Genomic DNA, 18,663 nt, shown 5'->3' with positions numbered 1-18,663 from the left:
TCCATTTTCTCTGTAACTTACAAAAAATGAATAAAAGAATAAATTGAGCTTTGATCTTTACTATGCTATTTTTAAAATTAATGGCGTCAATCATCATTTTTAAGGTATTATAATGAAACTAAATGAAAAAAACTAACTTTGACGATTAAATGAAAACAATGCTCACGAATGTCACCCTCACATATAATATACATACCATTTCTTGACATATTCTTACACAAAAATTGCTTCAATTTTTTTTTCATGAAGTGGTTAATGACTGAGTATTGGAGTAATATTTTGATTGGTTGACATTTCACTAACTTGGTATTGCCCAAATTGGGTGTTGAATAAATATTAATAGTATGATGATATCGTATATGGACTGGAAATGTCCTTGTCGCAATTTTAAATTTTCACCCAACACAAAATTATCTTTCTTTTTCACTTTGGTTCTTTTTTTATTTTTTATCAACAACTTCAAAGATTTTTTCCTGCTTTCTATGTCTCTACGATTTGTACATCTATAGGGAGTAGTAATATTTGATGGTTTTTGCAGCTTGATAAATATATTTACTTTAGCATTATCAGTAATTATCGGCATAACTACGTTGAAGTTGAAGTAATGTGCATTTTTTTTCAAATTGACCATTCTTAATTATCAAGACGTGTAGTAATGTGCATTTAACTTATCAAGAAAAGACGTGTAGTAATGTGCATTTTTTTTTCTTCATCTAGATCCAAGACTAAAGTCTGATTTGGTGATAATTTTCCAAATTGACCATTCTCAATTAATTTTGGTCAGATTTTAAATTAGTAACTCAAAATATTAGGCATTCGAATTTTTCCTATTAAATCAATGTTTAATGTGCAAATTCCATAAGCCTTCGGATTAGTTAACTATTCATGGTTAATTATTACTTCCAATTTTAAAACTTACATAACTAAATTAAAAAGTAGCAGTACTTATGATATTATACTAGTAGTTGTTTAGCTTTAGTTGTAATTTATACTTACAACAAACAAACTCGTTTCTCCATCGAGAATTATGCATATTTTTTTTTGACAAAATAAAATTTATGAAATATAAGTGCTAACAGAAAAAGGGAAAAAAGAAACAAATTAAAAACTGAAAAGAATCAAGAAAAAGAATAAAATGAAAGAATAAGTTGTGATCTGGGCCCGGAATCGGACCATAACTGCGGCCCGACCATCACCCGCAACACCCAACCTTGCTCAAGCCTCGAGTCCGTACCAAAAATCCGGTGTGGTCGTGAGTCATGGGTGCCCTTAAGGATATAAATATACTTTATCATGTTTCACCACATGTATTATGTGCTAATATGAAATCCTTGATTTGTAATATTGAAAAGTCAATTTTTTTTTACAATATGCAATATTATATAACCAAGCTATCATCAATTCATCATCCTAGGACTTGACTAAGGATATCCTTCTTTTTCGGCAATATTATTTTAATAAAGGTTTTTACTAGTCCAATACATGAAGGCATCTCATTTCAAAATTTCAACTATAGATTTTCAAATTTAACATACTATGAGTACTATTATTTAGTTAATACTTGTATATGGAGTACTTATTATCAAATTGATTTGTTTCTAAAAATCACCCCCTCTCTCACACACTCTCATACACACATTATATTTTTAGCAAATGGAGATGGTAGTTCAAAGGATTTTTGTTATAGTAATTTTGGGTTTGTTTACATTAATCCCATGTTATGCTGCAATTCCTTCAACAACACAAAGATTGATCAATAAGGTTAACAAAGATGGGCCTTATCTTGGAATTGTGATTCCAAACATGTTTGAGATGAACCCTCTTCTTCAACACTCTAATTTCCAATCCACTAATACCATTGATTTTGCAGGTATATTTTCATGTGTATGAATTTATATGTTCTAGCCCTTTCTAATTGATTTCTATTTCAATAGGTAAGAGATTCCGATTTGGAACCATACACGAGCAACAAGTTGTACTAGTCATGACTGGCCTAGCCATGGTACTCGTCTCTGTCTTTGTCTCTCGTATACATATAGACGATATTAATTATACTTCAAAGTTATACGTGGACAGATAAACGCAGGTGCCACGACACAGCTACTGTTAAGCTTGTTCAACATAAAAGGAGTGGTGCATTATGGCATAGCTGGAAATGCAAACTCATCTATGAATATAGGAGATGTCACAATTCCTCAATTTTGGGCACATACAGCCCTCTGGAATTGGCAGGTGTGTACAATATCAATTTTCATAATTTTATTTTTCTATAAATTAATGTACATATAATTTTATTAATATAGACCAAGGTTCAAATGTCGATTCTATTAATAGTAATTTTATTTTAATTTTTAGAGGTATGGAGATGGGCCAGATGATGAACTTGCCCTCGAAATCAATGGAGACTACACAAGAAAAATTGGGTACTTAAATTTTGCAAATTATTCCACAAATGTTGGTAACTGCAGCTCCGGCGACAATTTTTTAAACAATGTATGGTATCAACCGGAAGAAATTTTTCCGGTCGACGGGGTGCCGGAGCAACGGCAACATGCATTTTGGCTCCCTATAGATTCGTACTACCTCGAAATCTCCAAGAAGTTAGAGGTATCGTATTAATTTTATTTTAGTGTTATTCTTAAATTATAATCCGACCTTTCAAATATTACTAGCATTATCTACTTTGTTCATTTAAAAAAAGTACTCCATTTTTTATAATTTTTAATATGACTATATATGTGTATTTTCTTGAATTTTATTCTAATTTTTATTAAATGATCAGGGTCTAGAATTGGAGAAATGTGTGAATTCAACAACGTGTTTGTCTACAACTCCAAAAGTGGCGATTGTTTCAAAGGGTGCAAGTGCCAATATTTTCTTGGACAATGCTTCATATAGAGATTTTTTGTATGATAAATTTGGAATTAGCCTTGTGGACATGGAGAGTGCCGCCGTGGCATTGGTGTGCCGACAGCAGAGGGTTCCTTATGTCGTTTTCCGGGCACTTTCCGACCTCGCCGGGGGTGGCTCAGCCGAGTCGAACGAGGCTGCCGCCTTCGCATCGCTGGCGGCGAACAACTCGGTTGTGGTGGTGGTGGAGTTCGTTAGGATATTGGCTAGCATGGAGTGGGAATGGCAAAGTCTAAATATGTGATCACTATTTTCTTGTCACGTTATTTAGGTCCATATAATGTCATAGTGACAAAATTTGATATTTCAACATTTGTTACATATTTGGGCCACATTCTCTAAGCCCAAATTAAAAAGTTAAATTTGGCCCAACTATTTTTTTCGGTCGCCTTCCGCGGCCCATTATTATTGTACTTAGAATCTAAAGTTTGTAATTTATTACTACCTCCGTCCCCCAAAATTTCCTTTACTTAACTCACCTAACACAATTTTTCTTAATCTCCGTGCCGAAAAGAAACACCTCCATTATTATAGAACAAAGAGGTACTACTTATAATTTTATTTTTTAGCAAGTACTAGATAATTTGGCGATAATTTTAAGTGATTAAAATAAGAAGTAGGAGTGCCTCATATGACTCTGTCATTGTCTTTATTAATTGTATATGGGTTGGCTATAAGTCAATAGATTTAATGTAACATAATATGGTATAAGCCTTGACATTTTAATTATTTGTAGTTTTTATTCTTATCTAAATGTACACCTTACGTCGTTATTCTATCAAAACCCACCATACATTACTAAGTGTGAAGAATAAAAAAAACAAAAAAAAAAAAGCATTGACTCACTATTATGTGAAATGATTCATCGACCACATTTAGTTCTTTGATTCGAAAGGGAAAATAAGAAACAGTGAAAACTGAAGTAGAAGACAAAAGTGGTGACTCAGTTATCTTAAACAATAATTCAAGATGAGTTGGATTTCACTCACCATGCATATAAAAAACCACCATCAAAATCAGCTGAAATTTTTGATGCTACATTTTAGAGCACGTCCGTCCGTTCGTGCCGCTGAGCAGGCGTCGTCTGTCCGCCGCTGCAGCTCGTCCGTCCGTGCCAGCGGCACGGCGCTGCTCTTAGCTAAGAGTACGTCCGTACCGCTGAGCAGCCCTACGTGGCGTATTCTTATTGGCCAACGGCTATGCCGTTGGCAAATTCGATTTTTTATTTTTATTTTTTTTAAAATTCAAAATTTATTTAAAAAAATATTTTTAAATAAAAAAAATATTTTTCCACTTTCCAAAAAATTATTTCTGTTTTCTACCCACTTTGAATTTATTTTTCAATTTATTTTTCTCCAAAATTCACATTTTCATCTATAAATGCCCCACTTCAACACAAAAAAATTCCCATAACACTTTAATTATAGGAATTTTTAATTTGTAGGATTTTAATTATGTATTTTTTTTATTTTCTAGGATTTTAATTATGTAATTTTTATTTTTTATGATTTTAATTATGTAATTTTTATTTTTTAATATATTTTTTATGATGTAGAAATGTTTTTAGTAATTGAAATATTTAAATTGAATAATAGAATAGTGAGACCCTTGAACTTGTCCTTAGCTAAGAGCACGGATGTGGGTGTTGTACTTTTAGCTAAAGACAAGGAGTAAAAGTGGGTCCGGGTCTACCTCCATACTTTTAGCTAAGAGCACGGATGAGATGCTCTTATAACAATATTCTTGATCGTGGGCAAACAAAATGTTTACCACAAAATTATGTTCTACAAAATTTTCTATTGAAAGAGTTCTATTTAAAAATTAATTTTGTGAGTTGTGGATTCCACAAATAGCTGAAGTAGTCGTCACAAAGCAGGTGTTATATTTTTTAGTATTTTTTTTTTAGAAGAAGATATATTATGTATATTAATTATTAATCTATTTTTTTTACTTAAGATTTTTATCTTCGCACTAGTTACACAGACAAAACTAACTTGATCAAAAGTTATGCTAGTGATCCTTGACATTACTACTACTTTTATACGTATATATAAAGAAAAGGTACGATTAAACAATCTAAAACTTTTTCCAAACTTTTTTGGAATAAATTATTCCTCACTCTTTCAGAATATGATAAATCAAAAACAATGAACTTTGTTTCGTCGAATGAGGAAATAGTACAAATAATTCTCAAATGAAAACAAAGTTGCTTAAAATATCATCAACTATGCAATATTTTAATCGGTAAGATTAATTATAAGCATGATGTGATTCAGCATGCTCCAAAATTTCAACTCCAATAATTCAAAAGATATAGAAATTGAAGGAAATTAGGAAATGGAGACATTGTTTTCATTTTGACAGCTATTCCTCATATGATAAAATTGTGATCTTTATTTTACCAACTTTTCTTTAGTGTGAAAGATTTAATAAAACAAAATGTATGAAGAAGATCACAGCAATCATAGAAACATACTCATTGCATAGAGCAATTTATCTGATCAATAGCAATTCAACTTTTAATTCGTGGAGGAAAAGTTTTTGAGTTCATGATTGCAACAAGCTCTCTTTTTTTATTAATTAGTCTTGTTTCTCATGATCACCATCTTCATAATCTATAAACTCCCAGTTACTTTTGAACTCTATTAAATTAATAATAAGTGGTTATGCCTTATGATATAAAAGTGTCAACCTTAATTTTCCATATTATAAGGTGTTATTTATATAAGTGAATATATAAATGGTGGTTTTGATTAAGACAGAATCAAGAAAAATGTGTGTGATGCAATATGCACTACCAATGCTTTTAGTTAATAAAATGTAGAACATATATTCTGGTTTGATACTTATCCATATTAATTACCTTAAAATTTACATATAAAATTATAAAAACTCTTAATTGAAATATATAAAAAAAAAAACACATATTAAACCCACAAAAGTAGTCAGCAATAATGAGAATGGCAATTTCAATATTTCTAGACAAGTCAACTGGCATATTTGTCATTACCCCTCACCAATAATTCTCACATCACATGCCTAAAACCTCTAGCTACATCAAGATGACATATAATAATAAAAATAATAATACTATGAAGAATAAATTGCTTATTTTTTCTAATACTGCTATGTATCATGGAATCTTAGTTATGGAGTCATGCGCATGTTCATGCATGTGCATTCTCCTATAAATATATCAATTTTGGAAAATCCTATTGCCATATGTTAAGCCAAATAACACTACATTTCTAGAATTCCTCTCTAATTAAGTTTTTATTTATTTTATTTTGTGATGGCGAAGATTGCCATTGGCAACGCCGCCGAGGCTTACCAGCCGGAGACCCTTCAAGCATTGGTAGTCGAGTTCATCGTCACCTTCCTTTTCGTATTTGCCGGTGTCGGCTCCGCCATGGCCACCAGTGAGTTTCCCCTCGCACCTTTTCTTAGTAATAAATTTAACAACGATGAAGTGCAGTTCAATTGATAATTTATTTTTCATAAATTTCGTTCACTTAAGAGCACTCCCAATGCACTCGGCGTTAAATCCGGCGTTTTATCGCCGAAAATTCGCCGGCAATAGGGAGGAATCGGCGATAATCCGGCGTTAATTCTACCGAATTAACGCCGAATCCCGAAAATTCGCCGGATTATCACCGACCACTGTGGGCGATAATCCGGCGATAAAAATAGTTTTTTTTTTTTTTTTTAATTTCCCCCCCTATAAATTTAAAATTTAATAATTAATTTAAAATAATTTCCCCCCTATTTTTTTTTTAATTTTCGTCGTTGTAATTTTTTACTCGTGTTTAATACAACGAACTTTATTACTATTATTTGTCTTGTCTTATAAATTAGCTAGTTTTATTATATACAAAAATAAAACAATTAAATTAGTAATGATGTAAAAATGAAATGTTGAGTTAGGGAGAAATAAGGGAGAAATAAGGGAGAAACCATGGAGGTTGGCTAAAAGTTGGCTAAAAACTGGGGATAAATTTTGATGCTGATGTGGCGCTGATGTGACAGGAGTTAGGGAGAAATAAGGGAGTTTTTAGGGAGAGCATTGGGAGTGCTCTAATAGTAATAGTAAATATTTTGTGATTTTGAGAATGATAGTGACGTGACACTATTTTGCAATTTTTGTTGGATAATTTAGATAAGTTGAATGGGGATCCACTAGTGGGACTGTTTTTCGTGGCGATGGCGCATACTCTAGTAGTGGCGGTGATGATTTCGGCCGGCTTTCGCATCTCTGGCGGCCACCTCAACCCTGCCGTCACCCTCGGCCTCCTCGTCGGCGGCCACATCACGGTGGTGAGGTCCATTCTTTATTGGATTGATCAGTTGTTGGCTTCGGTCGCCGCTTGTGCTTTGCTCAACTATATGACCGGAGGGATGGTAAGACTTATTTTAATATTACATCCACTTCAAAAAGATATAATTAAAAAAAAAAAGTACTATGTAAATGAGTTGTCACAAAGTCAAGATTCAACGAATATTCTATGATACTTCAATAATAAGTTGTCACGTACTATTTGTTTATATTGATAACATTTTATTTACTTATCGTGGTTGATTTTATTTTGTAGACTTTTCCTTGTTTTTTTTTTGGGTGTCATCTTCATTTGAATTGTTGCTAGTTTTTCTCATGTAATTTTGTGTTTTGTGGATTATTATGATGGTCGAGCAATTAATAAAATATGAAGTGTAATATTAGTGATGATGGATATGTCTACTTTTGTTGACATGTTGGAGTCTCTAATGGGCTCTATGTTGGGCTTAAGCCCATATTGTCAATTTCTTCTTTTCTAATATGGTTTCTATAGTGGTAAAGCATGCATTACTATGACTGATGAAAGCAAGCATTACTATGGTTTCTTATATATGCAAGAAAGTGATGAAAGTCTCTAAATTTTTGATCATTTTATAGTCAAATTGAATCTTTTTTTATATATCACCAAGCTTGAATTGAATCTTGATTAATTTTTTTTATCATTGTGTGGTTACAGTTATTACTTAAAATTGGGATTGAGATGAAGTGCTTGAATTGGAAGGAATACACATGAAAGCAGTACCTAACTCAGATGTAGATAAGTCAGTTCAAGTTCAAGGCTATCACTTGTACTATATTTTCTGATTTTTGAAAGAAAAGTGCTTGATTTTAGTTGTTTGAGTAATGTAGAGTGTGATAACAAGGATTTCAGTAGTCAAATGGAATTATATTATAATATCAAGATAGTATAACAATCTGGTTTGATAATATGGATTCAGACATCCATCTTAGGTTGTCTGGCATCGGAGCTCGTTTCTTGATGAGAAAACCACTGAATGGTTCTCCTAGCTATAGGTAGCCACATACTTCTAACTTTCTCTTCTCTCTCTGAGCTCACTGAAGTTGAGAATCCAGTGATCCTTCTACTGCTTGAGTTCAATTCTGTGAACCTCGACACATTTGTGATTTCAGACATCGATCTTTTCTGAGACGGATCCGATGATTTAGACATCATTCTAGACTCCAGATCAATGCTAGTCTCAGTTCTTGCAGCAATCTTGGACTCGAACAGCCTCTTCCTCTCCATATCCTCCTTGATCTTCGAGATTTGCTCTTTGGCTGCTGCCTCTTCGTTGAACCTCCCGCTCGTGGGAAGCCCTTTATGCCTGATGTCTCTCAGCATCTCGGAGCTGAGAGACATCAGGTCCGAGGAGTTGACATCGCTCCACCTGCTCTTGTGTATGACATCTGACACAATGATCCTATGCTTGACATTGTGCAGAACCTGTGTTCCATTGCCCTGATTCTTGAATTCTTGAATCAAAGAAAGCTTCTGTAATGTGTTGGCAAGGTTGAACCTTGATGACCTCCCTTGGTTCTGCTCTCTTTGTATGAAGAACTCGAGATTAGGCTCCTCCCTCGAGCTGCTCGGGCATCTGAAGCTGCTGCTGTGCCTCAGGCTCTTGATGTCTCCTGCATCGAACTTGTACCTGCAGAGGGGGCAGCTGGAGTGATTCTCCAGCCATGTGTCGATGCAGCTCATGTGGAAGGCGTGCCGGCATTTGGGCAGGAGACGGAGGAGCTCCGTGTCCTCGAATCTTGACAGACACACAGCACACTCAAGGCCTTCCTTTGAGCCTCTGAGTGAGGAGAATCTGAAGAATGGGAGTGACTCTATGATGGTCTTGTCTACGCCCGAGGAACGGGGTAATATTGATCCAACGACACGGTCAGCATTGTGGAGAATATCGGGCGGCTGGGATCTGATTCTGTGACAGAACTTGGCATAGCCCAGAATGAGGAAAGTGAGGCAGAACATGATGGATAGGACTCCTAGCACCACTGCCATGCTCGGATGGAGTGGATCTACGTCGTGCTCGTTGGTCGTGTTTTGAGCTTCGACACATATCAGCAAGCAGATGGCAGCAGCCAGCTGCATCAGATGATCCATTTAGATGCAATCTTTCTTGATCATGAGAGGAAGAGATTATGTTATAACTCAAATTTAGTTAATGGATAATGATGCTAATTTGGATTACTCTTTGGGATCTTTCTGATCAACTTAATTTATTTTCAAGAAAGCATCTTTGAAAGATTGCTGGTGCATAATCTTGTTACAACAAGAAGCCAAGATGTTACTTTCTAAAGGAGCTTTTTTTTTCATATTTTATTTGGAAATTGCTTTCTCTTGACCACAAAAACCATGTTCTTAAATTTTATCATGTTGAATAAACGAAGACTCTGCAGATGTAGCCGTGTGATAATATAAATTTTGTTTTCATACACAATAGGACAGTGAATAAAACAAATTCCATTATTGCCATTACCTATCACTATTCAAACTGGTTACAGTTTTTATTTGTAATAATCTTGCTATCCTGTTGACTCGCACACATGTCAACCTGTTCTAAGGTAGCTGAATGAAGAGCCTGCATTGCACAGAATTTATTCCCGAACAACCCAACTCGTTGACAATGTCTCATGGCGTGATAGGTTATTTCACAGCTTTCTCTGATGCTCAAGATTTGTACTCCCTCCATCCCGGATAATTCGGGTCACTTTGACCGGGCACGGGTTTTAAGAATTGTAATGAAAAGTGGATTGAAAAAGTTAGTGGAATGTGGGTCCTACCTTTATGAGAGAAAAAATTAAAAATCATGCGTCTTCATAATTTCATAGCTTCGAAATTTTGTTTTGTAAATATATACATAAGGTATCATAAAAAATTTAACCAATTACATACAACAAATTTGAAATCTTAATCTATCCAACTACCCAAAAACATTGTTGCTCTGCCATTGTTGCTTTTGGCTGTAACAAAGCTCAAGCTGCCACAATAAACTACCATGTGAAACGATATGCATTTGCTGGACATGAACGGAATGCAACGAATGTGACTCAAACTATACTTGCAATGAATTTCTTCTGGGATTACAAAACTAAGGGAGAAAAGAAATTATTTGCAAACTAGAACGAAAAATTATGTCACACATACCTGTTCTTCTAGCTTGCTCGGGTCCAATAATATTTGCCCAATTTCGGTGAGACAACAACGTAAGGAGAATAGAGGAAAAGAACGCAATACTCTCAGAACTCAACTCAATCTATAAATCTGGATTATAGAAACATCAGAGACAAACACTACACAATTTGTATACCTGCGAGGGATTCCAGCATCTAAAAGAGCAGCACAAGTTTCGTGTATGGCACATGGAAGAAGCTTACAAATGCTTGGTCAAAGAATTAACAGATATTTATAGGCCTTATAAAGGAGGGAGAGAAACATTGGCATTGACATTGAACAGTCAAAAAAGACAGATATTTTGCAATGTTCTCTTCAATATCATCTCAAGCTCCTTCTCAGTTTTTCCTTACAAATCCCCGTGTCCAGAAATCAGCTAATGGAAATATCAACTATAAAGTAGCAAACAAAGAAAAATACAAAAAGTTATTAGCACATAAAAGAAAACAATAAAATTCTAATGCCAGAAACACTTGGAGGTTCAAATGGAAACGAATTTGAAATACTACATTGAGCTTTATTCTAGATTATTTAATTTTGAAATTATGCCATAATACATAATGTTGTATAAACAACGCACAGAAATCACATGGAAAATACGAGAAGTGCTCTCACCAAGCTGCCCTGTTTTAGGATTCCAAATGACTTCAATGCAAGCTTTCTCCTGAAACAGAGCGAATGTAACTATAACAAATTCTAGAAAAAGAAAAACGTAATTAAGGAATGGTCATAAGAAACTTGGAGGTAATTAGCCCTAAATAAATTTTCCTAAGCATTTTAAGTCCATCACCAAAATTAGTCCCAATACAATCATTAATCAAGCCACTACAATCAACAGACGACGAAGCTATGAAACAATTCCTAAGTGATACAGTGTGCATCGATTAGAACGAACAATTCAAAGCGAGCTCACATCTAACTAAAAACAAATCCAAAACTTAGAAAAAGAGGGGAAGGGTAAAAAGAAGGAGCTGTAGTGTACCTTGTGAACAGCCATGGGCTCTCTCTATATCGATCGATGATCTCTCTCTCTCTCTAATATTTTTCCAAATCACGAATTGAAGTTCAAATTTGTTTTCTTAAGCTTCTCTCTCTGAATCCAAAACTAAAATTCAAGATTTAACAAAAAATTCTCAAAAATGAGGGGGTTTTGGTTTTGGATAACAAGGGTTTAGCAGAAGCATGAATAGCACAATTACACAAGAAGCAAAAATCGCACTTCTAGTTGCGCGTTTTATCTCTTTTTTTTAATAAATTTTTAATAATACTAATCGGGCAATTACCTGAAAAAAAACTTGAAATTTAACACACATCTATTGTCCCATAAGCTTTGATTTTAGTCAAATATCTAATACTACTCCATAACAATGGTATATCAATTTGAGAAAATTGTACAATTCAGTTAGGGATACTATCAATTTGAAAAACTGTATGTCTCAAATCAACAATATATTACGCCTACTACACCACAAAATTAAATTTTTACTAGGAGTATATATTTGTAGGGAGGGGGATCATCTGCTGTGGTTTTAACCACAGCACAGGATCCCCTTCCCTATTTGTAGAGCATAATTTCGCAAATTTCATTGTTATTCCAATTTTCCATGCTAGTAACAAAAATGTTGACTGTACATGTAATTCTTTTTCTCCACGCACACAATCTTTTGCGACATTAAGATTTGAAGACGTAAAAATGCAGGCCTTTCTTCTCCAAACATAGGCACAATATCTAACAAAATAATTTGTACTCCATCCGTCCCGGATAATCGTCCCAGTTTTCTATTTCGGTCTGTCCCATATAATTTGTCTCATTTCACTTTTACCATTTTTGGTAGTGGACCCCATATTCCACTAACTCATTCCTACTCACATTTTATTACTACTATAAAACTAATATATAAAGGTAGGACCCACATTCCACTAACTTTTTCAACCCACTTTTCATTTCAATTCTTAAAACCCGTGCCCGGTCAAAGTGACCCGAATTATCCGGGACGGAGGGAGTATAACTTTAAGTCTTTAACCAATTTTATTTTCACACCAAATATCTGCTGGCCTTCGTTGAGTACAAAGTAAAAAAAAAAAGACGGCCAAAACAAGAATCCATCCATCACAATTAACACTTGATTCACCTGAAATCTCCAAAACCCAAACATGCTCTTCCTCATCTTCTTCTTCCTCCTCCACGCCGCGGCCTCCTCCGACATCAGCAAGCCCGGGTGCCCGAGCCAATGCGGCGACATTCCCATCCCTTACCCCTTCGGCATCGGCCCCAACTCCTCCTGCTCCCTCAACCCCTTCTTCTCCGTCCACTGCGACTCCTCCTTCTCCCCCCCGAAACCCTTCCTCTCCCTCAACACCACCTTACAAATCTCCCACATCTCCGACTCCACAATCCATCTCAAGAACCGAGTCGCCGTCAACTGCTACCACAACTCCTCCGAGCCCCCTAACATAATCCAGTCCTTCATGAACCTCTCCGGCTCCCCCTTCGCCTTCTCCAGCTCCAACAAGATCACCGCCGTCGGCTGCGACGACGTGGCCTTCCTCTCCCGGGACTTCGACGACTGGACCGACATGATCAGCTCGTGCGTCGCCATCTGCTCCAAGCCGGGCGAGCTCCGCGCCGGGTCGTGCTCGGGGATCGGCTGCTGCGAGGCGGCCGTGCCCGAGGGGCTGCAGTCGGTGTACGTGTCGATGGAGACGATCAACGCGCACGATAAGGTTCGGAACTTCAGCTCGTGCGGGTATGCGTTTCTGGCGGAGGCGGGAGGGTATGGCTTCAATGTGACGGACGTGTGGGACCCGCTGTTTGTCGGGAGAGTGGTGGAGAGCGTGCCGGTCGTCGTCGACTGGGTTATCGGGGAGCGGAGCTGTTTTTGGTTCGGGGAGACCGTGTGCCAGGGGAATAGTGTGTGTGTGGACTCGGGGTTGAGTCTTGGAGGGTATCGTTGCAGCTGCTCCCCCGGATACCAGGGGAATCCGTATCTTTCCCCTGGTTGCCGAGGTTTGTGTCCTAAACTTTTATCGTTTTTAATTTTTAAAGACCATAGGACATTATCTACAACTCTTGAGCATATATCCAAATATTTACTTACTTCTAAGTATGGACGCAGAAATAAATATGAGTACGGGGCTAAATTTTCAGAATTTTATGTAAAATTAAATTTTCATGTAATTCAAATTATTATTAGGGGCTTTTATATATCAATATGCTCAAAATATGAATAAATTTTAAAATATTATAATAGAAAAAATATTGAAAAATTAGGTTCATTAGGGGCTAAAGCCCTTGCTCCTTTACATGTGGTTCCACCCGTGCTTCTAAGCATCACTTGCGCTATCTGGGGATTGTGAAATTAAACATTAATTAGACTATTTAAACTAATTTTCCATATTCTGATTTTTAAATTCTTTTATATTTATAATTAACAATTAAACTGATTTATGAAAAATAAAAAAATACGGAGTAAAATTTTATTAAAATAACTAAAACTACAAAATTAAATCCTAAAATTAAAATAAAAGTAAACTAAAATTGGGGTGTGGTGTGTTTGTAGATGAAAAAATAAGAGTAATAGTGTGATTCTTTGAAATACCACAAAATATGTAAGACGCAACATACTTGAAAATTGAGGATGCAAGTAATGATCATGCAAAATCATGGTGTCTAATATCAACAATTACTACTACAGAGACCTGATATGGTAGTTGTTTGGGTTTGTCGTTCAAACAATATATTAGCACATATTATAGCTCGTAACTCCTTTATGTATCATTTTCTTATGTTTTGGTCTTTTATTCCGGATTGTTTCGTTGAATACTTTTAAGGTATTCAACCAGTTCATTGTTGTTCCTTTAAAAAAAAAAACAGTACTAAAATTTTTTATGTTTCTTTGCAACAGATATAAACGAATGTGAGAATAGCAAACCATGCCACAAATATGCGACATGTACAAACCTACAAGGCTCCTTCAACTGCTCTTGCCCTCTTCACTACGTCGGCGACGGCACAAACCACGGCACCGGCTGCATATACGTCTCCCCTCCGCCAAAACTCGCCGTCTACGCAGCTTCCGGCGCCGGCTTGCTCCTATTCATAACACCCTTATTCATCTTCTGGTCATACAAAATCCTCAAAAAGAGAAGCATCAAGCAAAAAAAACACATCCTATTCAAACGCAACACCTCCCTTCTCCTCCACCAGCAAAACATCCCCGGCCACGGCCACGCCCACGACAAGCTCCGCACCTTCACAAGCAAAGAGCTCGAGAAGGCCACGGACCGCTTCAACTCCAGCCGCATCCTCGGCTGCGGCGGCCAAGGCACCGTCTACAAGGGCATGCTCTCCGACGGCCGCCTCGTCGCCGTCAAGAAGTCCAAGCACACCTCCCACCGCCACCTCAAAGACTTCATCAACGAGCTCGCCCTCCAATCCGAGATCAACCACCGCAACGTGGTGAAGCTGCTCGGCTGCTGCCTCGAGACCGAGGTCCCGCTCCTCGTCTACGAGTTCGTCCCCAACGGGACGCTCCACGACCTCATCCACGACCCCCACACCGGAATCCCCTTCACCTGGGAGATCCGGCTGAGGATCGCGACGGAGGTGGCCAACGCACTCGCGTACATCCACTGTGCCACCTCCGTCCCGATATACCACAGGGACATGAAGTCCAGTAATATCCTTTTAGACGAGAGGTACAGGGCGAAGCTCTCGGATTTCGGGATCTCGAGGTCGCCTGCCGTGGACCGGGCCCAGGTGACCACGAAAGTCCAGGGGACTTTCGGGTACCTGGACCCAGAGTACTTCCAGACAGGGAAGTTGACTGAGAAGAGCGATGTTTACAGCTTTGGAGTAGTTCTGGTCGAGCTTTTGACCGGTCAAAAGCCTATAGAGATGGGATTGGGGGAGGAAGAGGAGATGAGTTTAGTTACGCGGTTTCTCGGGGCTATGGAAGAGAATCGCCTGAGGGCGATTCTCGATCATAGGATAGCGGACAGTGCTATGGACGAGCTTGCGGTCGTTGCTGACGTGGCAAAGAGGTGTTTGAGCTTGAATGGGAAGAAAAGGCCAAAGATTAGGGAAGTGGTGATGGAGTTGGAGAGCATTGGAAGCAGTGATGAGAATCCATCACTTGTTGAATCTAGCTTTCAAGATATCAGCTTTGCGGATATGGATGATTCATGGACACGTAGTGCTGAATTCTTAGTTTAGATTTTGTGCTATACATAGTTTGTTTGTTGTTACTTGAAATTTGAAATGGTAATGACAAAACAAGTTGAAAATATATTTGTTGATATGTATCATAGTGTGGGTGTCAGGTTATTACATGACCAGAGTTATTTTTAGGGTCTAGTTTAGATTTTTCATCGATTAATTATATTCACTCTTGACATTCTTCAGCATTAGCAAAATCATATTTCTCTGTTTTTGTAGTATTTTTTTCATAATTAAATGAAATTCATTTATGTTCAAAATTTTTTTATTTTCTATGTCAATAATTTTTCAAGTTTTATGGAGGATTAATTAATGATAGAAATATTCAGTCAGTAATTATATTTTTACTGCTTTAGTCACTTGATTATCCTTTGTTAGTTTCATGTAATCAGATTGTAGTTTTGTGTTGGAATTCTTATTTTTATTAACACAACTACGGATATTATGTTGATTTAGGTGACAAATTGTAGGATAGTCCTTAGAGCATCTCCATCCGTGCTCTTAGCTAAGAGCACGGAAGTGGGCCCGGACGCATTTTTACTCCTTGTCCTTAGCTAAGAGCACAACACCCACATCCGTGCTCTTAGCTAAGGACAAGCTCAATGGTCCCACCATTCTATTATTCAATTTAAATAAAAACATTTTCACAACATTAAAATGCATCAAAAATACCCGGAATATTATTACAAATTACTAAATAATTAAAAATTACATAATTCAAATCCTAAAAATTAAAAATTACGTAATTAAAATCCATAAAAATTAAAAAGACCCACTACTCGTTGCCGAATTTCGCCCAAATGTAATTAATTAGATCTTTTTGTAGCTCAATGTGGGCTCTTGTATCGCACATTGCGTGTCTTGTTTCGATCCTCTCGTTCACCGACGTATGCACACCTCGACGTGGGGGAGACCTTGCGGTTGAGCTTCCGGCTTCATCCTCGTCATAAAAGTTAGCCGCCATCGGTCCTTCGTCAGCTATAATCATGTTGTGCAAGATAATACACGTGTACATGATGTCGGCGATATTCTTAACGTACCAAAGCCGAGAAGGGTACTTCACAATGTTGAATCGGCCTAGAAGGACCCCAAAAACTCTTTCGACGTCTTTCCGAGCAGACTCTTGACGCTGCGCAAAAAGAATCCGTCTCGGCTCTTGTGGATTGCTGAACGACTTCACGAAAGTCGACCATCGGCGAGATAGTAACCCATGTGGTATGCATTTCCGTTGACGGTGGAGTCGATCGCCGGTGCTACACCATTCAAAACATCATCGAATAGTGGTGAAGAATATAGCACGTTCAAGTCGTTGTTGGATCCGGCAACACCGAAATATGCATGTCAAATCCATAGGCGGTAGTCGGCGACCGCTTCAAGGGCTGCCGCCTTTGTGGCCGCTTAAGTATTGCCCCCTCCAAGTAGTCGGACAATTCTTCCATTTTCAATGCACGCAGTCAATGCTTGCACGAGTGTACCCCAAATAATTCTCTAATTATTATATTATTGATAAGAACTTAACAAATAATCTCTCACTGCAGCTTTAGGTAATACTTTTTGTTTGGGCTTTAGTCCAAATAGAGTTGGACTGGACACTCTTTTAATTCTTAACTAGGCTCAAAATATCTTAATTTCCAGCTAATTAATACGTCATCTCATTTATTATTCTGTTATTAGAATCTCTAACATCTTTTTTATTAATTGTTTTTAAGATACACCATAAATTAAGTTTAAAACCGATATAGGTTGATGGAGTTAAGATAGTTACATTCGTTTATAAAAGCCAACGAACTAAAAGCACAAACATAAAAAAAAAAATGGCGCTCAAATTGTTACATTTGGTTATCCTTTTCATATTTGCTTCTGTGGACATCACATGCACCAATGCGGTGGGTCCGCCTAAGGTTCATGTGATTAATGCATTGACCGACCCGTCTCCGGTGCATCTAAGGATTACTGTTGCAAAAGATGACGATTTTGAAAGGAATGAGATCTTGAAACAAGGTGAGAGTCTCGATTTAGAGATTAACAGAGGTGGTGACTTTTTTGGTGATTTTAGGCGAGGAGAAGGAGAAGGAGCTCAATCTATTTCTGTTATTCTTTTTTTGGTGGATCGAGACAGATCTAATCCTCAATTTCAAGATAATATATATTGGAAGGTTGAAGATGATGGAGTCTCTTTTAGCTATGATAACAATAGTTATGGACCAAAGGATCCTTGGCGCTAAAATCAAATTTAATATCGTATTTGAAATTCTATCATTGTATTGTAGTTTATGATGCTCAATATTGATAATTTTGAATTAAATAAAGTATTTTAAAGGCCGTGCCGAACAACAATAGATCTATTGTTTGTGGACGGAGGGAGTACTTTAAAATTAGGACCCACATCCCACCAACTTTTTCAACTCACATTCTATTAGATTTCTTAAAACCCGTGCCAGGTCAAAGTCTCTAGAAATTACTGTTAGTTCTTTCGTGTAACTTTTGAATACTGGAACGTGAATTTTCATTCTCACTTTTTTTCTGTATTTCAGGTTGTAATTACAAACATGGATGCTGCTGTCCAAGATTTTGAAGCCATGAAATTAACAGATGCTCCTGCAGATAATGCATCGGTATAGATCTTGATGCTCCTGCCGATGATGCATCGTCCAACCTGACTTTATTAATTTTGCATTTTAATACATCGCTACTTCAGAGTAATCTGCCTATTATAATTATGTGTTATGTTGCACATTGTTACATGTTATTGCTATTTGGTGATGGCAATTTGATGTTTATTCTTGCTCCTTTTATTTAGGTTCCTTCATCCAATGTTGTTTACATTGAACAGTCTGATTTTCGGGTGAAAGATTCTATGGATTACTGTGGACTTTCTCTTGGGAGTTCTGTCCTCCTTAGGTGCTTTTTTTTGGCAGTTACTCTTAAAGTTTCACCATTGCTTGGTATTTTCAGATAGCACTGAAATATGCTTCCCCATAATGTAGGTATTCAATTCATGTAAAGTGCACAGGTGTGGTT

The 18,663-nt window shown here is 36.9% G+C and overlaps 3 protein-coding genes and 1 long non-coding RNA gene across 4 annotated transcripts; 3 read left to right on the top strand and 1 right to left on the bottom strand.

The window, feature by feature from the left end:
- Nucleotides 1-1,624: 1,624 nt before the first annotated feature.
- LOC125209008 (bark storage protein A-like) lies at nt 1,625-3,351 on the top strand. The gene is made up of 5 exons (XM_048108579.1): nt 1,625-1,870; nt 1,935-2,002; nt 2,077-2,232; nt 2,356-2,607; nt 2,783-3,351. Exons 1-5 carry the CDS (start codon nt 1,654-1,656, stop codon nt 3,152-3,154), a joined length of 1,065 nt encoding a protein of 354 aa, XP_047964536.1. The 5' UTR covers nt 1,625-1,653; the 3' UTR covers nt 3,155-3,351.
- Nucleotides 3,352-6,065: 2,714 nt separating this feature from the next.
- Nucleotides 6,066-7,417, top strand: LOC125216088 (aquaporin TIP4-1-like). The gene is made up of 2 exons (XM_048117709.1): nt 6,066-6,329; nt 7,067-7,417. The coding sequence occupies exons 1-2, from the start codon at nt 6,203-6,205 to the stop codon at nt 7,414-7,416; spliced, it is 477 nt and encodes a 158-aa protein (XP_047973666.1). The 5' UTR covers nt 6,066-6,202; the 3' UTR covers nt 7,417.
- Nucleotides 7,418-8,433: 1,016 nt separating this feature from the next.
- Nucleotides 8,434-15,639, top strand: LOC125214858 (wall-associated receptor kinase-like 8). Its single transcript, XM_048116050.1, has 3 exons — nt 8,434-8,606; nt 12,635-13,431; nt 14,330-15,639. Exons 1-3 carry the CDS (start codon nt 8,434-8,436, stop codon nt 15,637-15,639), a joined length of 2,280 nt encoding a protein of 759 aa, XP_047972007.1.
- LOC125213039 lies at nt 10,123-11,562 on the bottom strand. The gene is made up of 4 exons (XR_007174844.1): nt 11,407-11,562; nt 11,040-11,088; nt 10,398-10,816; nt 10,123-10,230 (listed from the first exon to the last, which is right to left on the bottom strand). It is a non-coding gene; the product is annotated as an uncharacterized LOC125213039 (long non-coding RNA).
- Nucleotides 15,640-18,663: the final 3,024 nt, after the last annotated feature.

This window comes from Salvia hispanica, chromosome 3 (assembly GCF_023119035.1).
Source record: "Salvia hispanica cultivar TCC Black 2014 chromosome 3, UniMelb_Shisp_WGS_1.0, whole genome shotgun sequence".
NCBI classification, from domain to species: domain Eukaryota; kingdom Viridiplantae; phylum Streptophyta; class Magnoliopsida; order Lamiales; family Lamiaceae; genus Salvia; species Salvia hispanica.
This window is presented reverse-complemented; position numbering and strand designations above follow the sequence as displayed.